The sequence below is a fragment of the Macrotis lagotis genome, chromosome 1, assembly GCF_037893015.1.
Source record: "Macrotis lagotis isolate mMagLag1 chromosome 1, bilby.v1.9.chrom.fasta, whole genome shotgun sequence".
Lineage (NCBI taxonomy): Eukaryota > Metazoa > Chordata > Mammalia > Peramelemorphia > Peramelidae > Macrotis > Macrotis lagotis.
The window spans coordinates 926617992-926623991 of record NC_133658.1 but is presented as its reverse complement, the minus strand read 5'-3'; the positions used below and the strand labels follow the sequence as shown (position 1 = coordinate 926623991).

Here is a 6000-nt window from a genome sequence, read left to right as displayed (position 1 = left end):
CACCTTTCTGCTGACCCTTCTTCATTTTGCTAAGACCTTGAGTTTGGGGGGGAGCTGGTTCACTGGGGCTTGGGATCGTTAAGGGCTTTACTCACTGTGCAGTTCCTTCGGCTGGCCAGTAGGAGGTGTTGGTTGCTTTCTCTGGAGTGTCTGTGACCTTGGTTGTGACCTTCTCCCTTTGCCCAAAGGGAGGAGTTGGAACTATTGAATTCTTTTGCCTTCCATAAATGGTGGGCTTTACCCTGGCCTGAGGTCATTCCTCAGCTGGGCTGGTTCTTCTGCTCACACACCTGGGCCTCAGGCAGAAGTAGTTTGTATTTGTTTGGGAAGAGGTCTCAGCCTCAATGGAGGCATGTACTCAGAGTTCCTCAGACCAGAGGCCCAGGGATGGTGTCTGCAGCTCTCCTGCCCGAGAACTCTCCCCCCAGCCTCGTCCCCAAGCTCCAGGGGGACAGCACCAACACCAGCACCTCTGCTTCCCCGTGGACCCAAGCCCCTGTCCTCCAGCCCCACTGCTGATCCAGCAGGTCCGGCTCTCAGGCCCTCAGACTCCCGGTTCCAATTTAGCTGTTAATCTGGCTGATCTGGGGCTGATCCTCCCTCTGAGCCCAGACTCACCCACCCAAAGCTGCTGCTGGAGACAAATCCTGAGGTCGATGTTCTTTCTCCTGGCTTTTCTTTCTGGGTTTTGTGGGTCGGATTTCTTTTAAGAGGTTTGTTTCATGTGATAGAGGGGGAAGAGATCAGGAGACTTTAGAACTGTGCCTGTCTTCTCTCCGCCATATTGACTGGAAGTCTGAGTCACATCTTTAAAGGAATTAGACAAAAGACCATAAAGTGATTGATAGGAGCCAATGAAATTCCATATTCTGTCATAAAAATGTCACAGCATGTATGATAGTTCCCTTCCCCAATTTAGGATATCTGCTTCATGTCACAACTGTTAGCAATTCCATTTGTGGAGGAGTGCCTCCTCCTGACTCAGGATCATTATGCCTTATCAAATTTGTTACAGACTTCCATAAAACATAGGCATCTTCCCCCTCGAGGATGATATGATGGCGGGGGGGGGGGGTGTAGTTGCTAATAGAAAGGAAGAAATGGAAAAAACATTTATATTTCATCAAGTAAGAAAAGAGCTTCCACCCAGGCTGAACTCGAATGGATAGAAGATTGCCTCCCACAATCCACTAGCAAAGGAGGTCTGTCTCTGGCATCTTCATTTGGTGAAGATTTCATTTCCCTCTCAGAAAATAAGCCAAAAGCTAGGTAACTGGGAAGGGTCCCTCCTGGTGAGGGGACTCCCCTACCGCCCAATACAAGGAGAGATGGGGTCAGGCATGAGGAGAAATGCATCCTGGTGAATCCCCATTTGGGACAAGAATGGACTCCCTATCTGGGGATGACTAAAGAAAGAACAATTAAACTGTACAAAGTTTGGTTTCAGAATGTAAAGGGTTTAGAGATTGTTTTGGCCAAAACATGGAACTTTTGATTATTTAGAAAGTTATGAAATTTTATTGAAGATTCTCCCAAATCTGCTTAGAACAAATGAACCATCTCTATTACTATGTCCTTCATCATATTCAGTTTTTCTTCCTGTGGTTATTCTTTGGCAAAGCATCTAGAGGAATGGAACTTACATCAACCTCTTCTATCTAGAAGGGACTTCTTCTTAATACAAAGTGCACTTTAAATGGGTGAAGCCTACTGGCAAATTAGACTAAAACAATTTTGTATTGAACCTAAATTACATTTTTGTGGGTGAGATTCTAAATGCATTAACATGATTAGGTGGTTCTTGTCCTTGGAAGAAGGACCAAGTTATATGTCCAACTGTGACTGATCACACCCATATGAGCAGTCCAAGGGAGCATCTAGGGTGAGTACTCTAAACTTACACATTTCACATTTCCTTTCAGCTGCTTCCATTTTGTATTTTTACCAAATTACATTGTTTTGGTGATATTCTAAATGCATTAATATAATTATGAAACAGGAGAATTATTTTAGGCTGACAGAAGGACCCCAGTCAATAGAGGAGACAGCTATGATTTGGACTTCAAATTCTCTTAGAGAAAAATGAAGTTCAGGTCTGATTGAATGTTGCGTCTTGTTATGTGCTTTCTATGTGTTCTGTAAAGGATGGGACAGTGTTTAGAAACAGTGGGTTCCCTACTTCGATGGAAAGGTATTATACAATCATATAATTAAACAATTAGGAAAATCCTTAAAACAAAGGGAAATAAGTATCTGTTGATCTATGCTATACTCTTTGTGTGTTGAATTAACCTATAGCTAACAGATCTTTTACCTGTGACTTTTCTTTCTAAAAAAAAAAAAAAAGGAGGTAATGGGATGTATCTGAGCTGGAATCACACAGCTGGTAATTGTCAGGTATCGGAGACTGGATTTGAATTCAGGTCCTCCAAGTCTCTATGCCCTTTACCACCTAGCTGCCTTTACCTATCCCTTTTCTTTGGGCATGATCAGAAGGACCCCCCCCTTTTTTTTTAGGTTTTTGCAAGACAAATGGGGTTAAGTGGCTTGCCCAAGGCCACACAGCTAGGTCATTGTGAAGTGTCTGAGACCGGATTTGAACCCAGGTACTCCTGACTCCAGGGCCGGTGCTTTATCCACTGCGCCACCTAGCCGTCCCCCCCTTTTTTTAAGCCTCAAAAGGCAACAAGTCTTTTTTCCTCTTTTTCCAACACTGGCCATATTGAAGATTGCTCAGATGAAAGACAGATACAGAGCAACTGAAAACTAAGATACAAAAAAAATTGGAAACCAAATTTATAAAAAAGGAAGCAAATTTCTTTCATTTCTAAATTATAATTTGCCTGGTTTTATAAAATATTTCGATGAACTTATGAGGCACTACCAAATTCTATAGAGTTTCATTGAAAACAAAAATTTCACAGATTAATTTTTCCTTAATAGGAATTATATAAAAGGGAGGGGCAGCTAGAGGGCGAAGTGGCGTCAGGAGGACCAGAGTTCAAGTCCAGCCTCACACACGTATTCGCTGTGGGACCTTGGGCAAGTCACTTCACCCCACTGCCTTGCAAAAGCAGGACGAACACAAGGCGCCCAGGCGGCCGCCGCCACCCATCCGGCGGGGGCCGGCACGTGGCCGAGGGCTGCGCCCCTCCACTGTGCTCATCAGCGAGGCAGGCAGCCCCCCGTTCTAGGGGACCCCGTTATTGAGTGCTCAGTCCGCTCCCGCGGGGCGGGGTGGGGGGCGGCGAGCGGCTCCGGGGCTCCAGGGGGCGCCTGCCTGCCCGCCCGCCCCTCCCCCGACCCCTGCGGCAGGAGCCGGACCCCAGAAGGGGCCCGGGCGCCGGAGAACTACGAGTCCCAGAATGCCCGGCGCCGTGACGTCAGCCGCGCCTCAGCCCCAGAGCTTGCCGGGACTCCCGGGCCGCGCAGGCGCAGAGCCCCCAGGGCCGCCGCGGGGCTCTTCCTCGGCCCTTTGTTCTCGGCCCCCGCGGGCCGGGTGGGCGGGGCCGGGGAGCAGGTGCGCAGGCGCGGCCCCACCCAGGGCGCCCCGGGCCCTCCTCCTTCCCCTCGGGGCGGAAGACTCGCGGGGAGCCGCCGGGTTAGTGAGCGTGGGAGTGTCCGTGCGAGCGCGCGCGCGCGTGCCGGGCGGGGGGGGGGCCGGGGCCCCGGGGCGCGCGTGGCCGCGTGGGTGTGGCGGGGGGGGGTTGGGCCCGGCCCGGGCCCGGGAGTGCCAGCAGGCCGCCCCGCGCCCCAGTGTGCCCCTCTGCGCCCCCCGGAGCCCCCCGAGGGGGCGGCCCGGCCCGCCTGGGCCCTGCGCCCCGCCCTCAGCGGCCTGGGGAGGGCGGCGCCCCCCGCAGAAGGGCCGGGGGGCCTGGGGGTCTCATCGCGTTAGCAAGGCTTGTCACCTCCCGGGGGTCCCAGAAGGGCCTTCCTCGCCCTGGCTCCCACCCTGCCCCGAGCTGAGACTGGGGCAGGGGCCGGATCTGAACCCAGGACCGAGGAGTCCAAAGCCACTGGGCACTGCACCCACCGTGCCAGCTTGCAAGCACATGACACGTGTGTGTCAGCAGACACGTGTCCGCACCCGTCAGGGTAACAGCGATGAATTTTAACTCGAAGCCTCTAGCAGCAATCTGGGGCAAAGCTTTTGTTTTACAGAAGAGGAAAGCGCCCCCAGAGGGAGCGTGCCTAAGGCAGCATTCGCCCCCAGGGCCCATGACTGAATCCCATGCCCTCCCACACAGGGTGAAACGGTGCCAGCTCCGTCCGACCACAGCAGGTCTACCCAGGAGCGTCAGAGGGAGATCTCAGCTCAAGGGGACTTTGTTGTTGAGCCCCCAGACCCCAGCTTGGGAAGGAGCGTCCCGCCTCCCTCTGAGGACAGATGCCCCAGGCCCAAAGAGGCCCAGTGGAGGCCTTGGTTCGAATGCTTGGGAAGAGAGGTGAGCATGACTGAAGACTTGGGGGAGAGCTGAAAGGGACACCCAAAGGCAATGTGAAGGGATTAGATCACGGGCACCAGCATCTGAGCCTTCAGAGTCCCTGTTCCTTCTGTAATTCCTGAGAGTATCCATTCCTACCCTGGAACTGCCCATGTACCCATTCCTTTGCTCTCTTTAAATTATGTCCCCCAATCCCACTCCCTTCTTCAAATGTCATTGGCCCTGTGCCCTCCTCCCCTTAACAAACACAGATTTGGGGGTGGACTCTATCTGGACAGTCTCTCCCGCTTGGTCCAGAAGTTATAGCTTGGCCAAGTTAGATCAGAACTAGTCTAAGGGGGCTCTGACTTGAGTGTAGGGTTGAGCTGGTTTCCCAATGGGTCAAAATGGGGGGAAAGAAGGGAGGGAGAAGACTTGGGAGATAACTGAGCACTTGGGGAAGGTCATTGTGTGGGCAGCCCAGAGGGAGAGCTGGGATGGTAGTAAGCAGTGATCAGACAAGGGGTCAGGGACCTCAGAAATGGGACATTAGTGGGTGGCAGAGGAGGGGTGGAGGAGCTTGGGGTATTTGACGGACTGGAGAAGGGGAGGAGAGAACTCCCTGAAAAACAAAAGGCAGTGCCCCAGAGGTCAGTCATGTAGCTGATTATGAATTTCTTTTGTTTCCCTCAAATTTCTTTTTTCTTTTGAAGCATTCTTTTTTTAAAATGTTGAGTTCCAAATTCTTGCCCCCACCCAAGGAGAGGGTAAGCAATGCTCATATACGTGAAGTCACCCAAAACAGTTTCTATCTTAGCCAGCTTGCAAAAAAGGTCAAGTTCCAAATTCTCTCTGCCACCTATGGAGAAGGCAGGCATTCATACACAACTTCATACACATGAAGTCATGCAAAACAGTTTCTATATTAGCTAGATTGCGAAAAAATAAATTAAAAAAAAGAAAAATCAAGGAACTAAAAAAAGTTTGCTTTGATCTGCACTCAGATCTGGAGGTGGCGAACATTTTTCATTCTAGGTCCTTTGGAATCATCTTGGAATTGTTGAACCCCCCCCCCCCCCCAGGTCCCTTGCAATTGTTTTCTTAATCAGAGTAGCTGAGTCTCTTACATTTCATCATCCTTCAGCATTTTATTTCTGTTATCATGTGCTGTGTTCTCCTGATTCTGCTCACTTCATTCTGCATCAGTCATACAAGTCCTCCCATGCTTTTCTGAAGCTATTCCCTTCATCATTTCTCATAGTACAATTGCATTCCAGCACAGGTATATACCATAACTTATTCAGCCTTCCCCAATCCCCTCAGTTTCCCATTCTTGGCCGCCACAGCTTTTCTCCCCCTATTGTTTCCCTTTTCTTTAGTATCTCTGATCTTTTCAAGTGAAGTCCAACTTGAAGGTCTCCATTTCCTCTAGCTACTAATAAACCCCATACAGATCCATTTGGGATTATTCTCTTTAATATTAGAATAAAATATAATATATATTTATTACATGTATTCTAATATTATAACATATTAGAATAAAGTACATAATATATATTCTATATATTATATGTCC

At 49.9% G+C, this 6000-nt stretch overlaps 1 protein-coding gene across 1 annotated transcript in view; it reads left to right on the top strand.

Annotated features, from left to right (window-relative positions):
• The first annotated feature begins 3907 nt into the window (after positions 1 to 3907).
• Positions 3908 to 6000, top strand: part of LOC141510096 (uncharacterized) — a 61720-nt gene continuing 59627 nt past the window's right edge. Inside the window, 1 exon segment of the mRNA XM_074220102.1 lies at positions 3908 to 4445. Within this exon segment, the coding sequence (XP_074076203.1) occupies positions 4388 to 4445 (58 nt within the window). The 5' untranslated portion in view covers positions 3908 to 4387.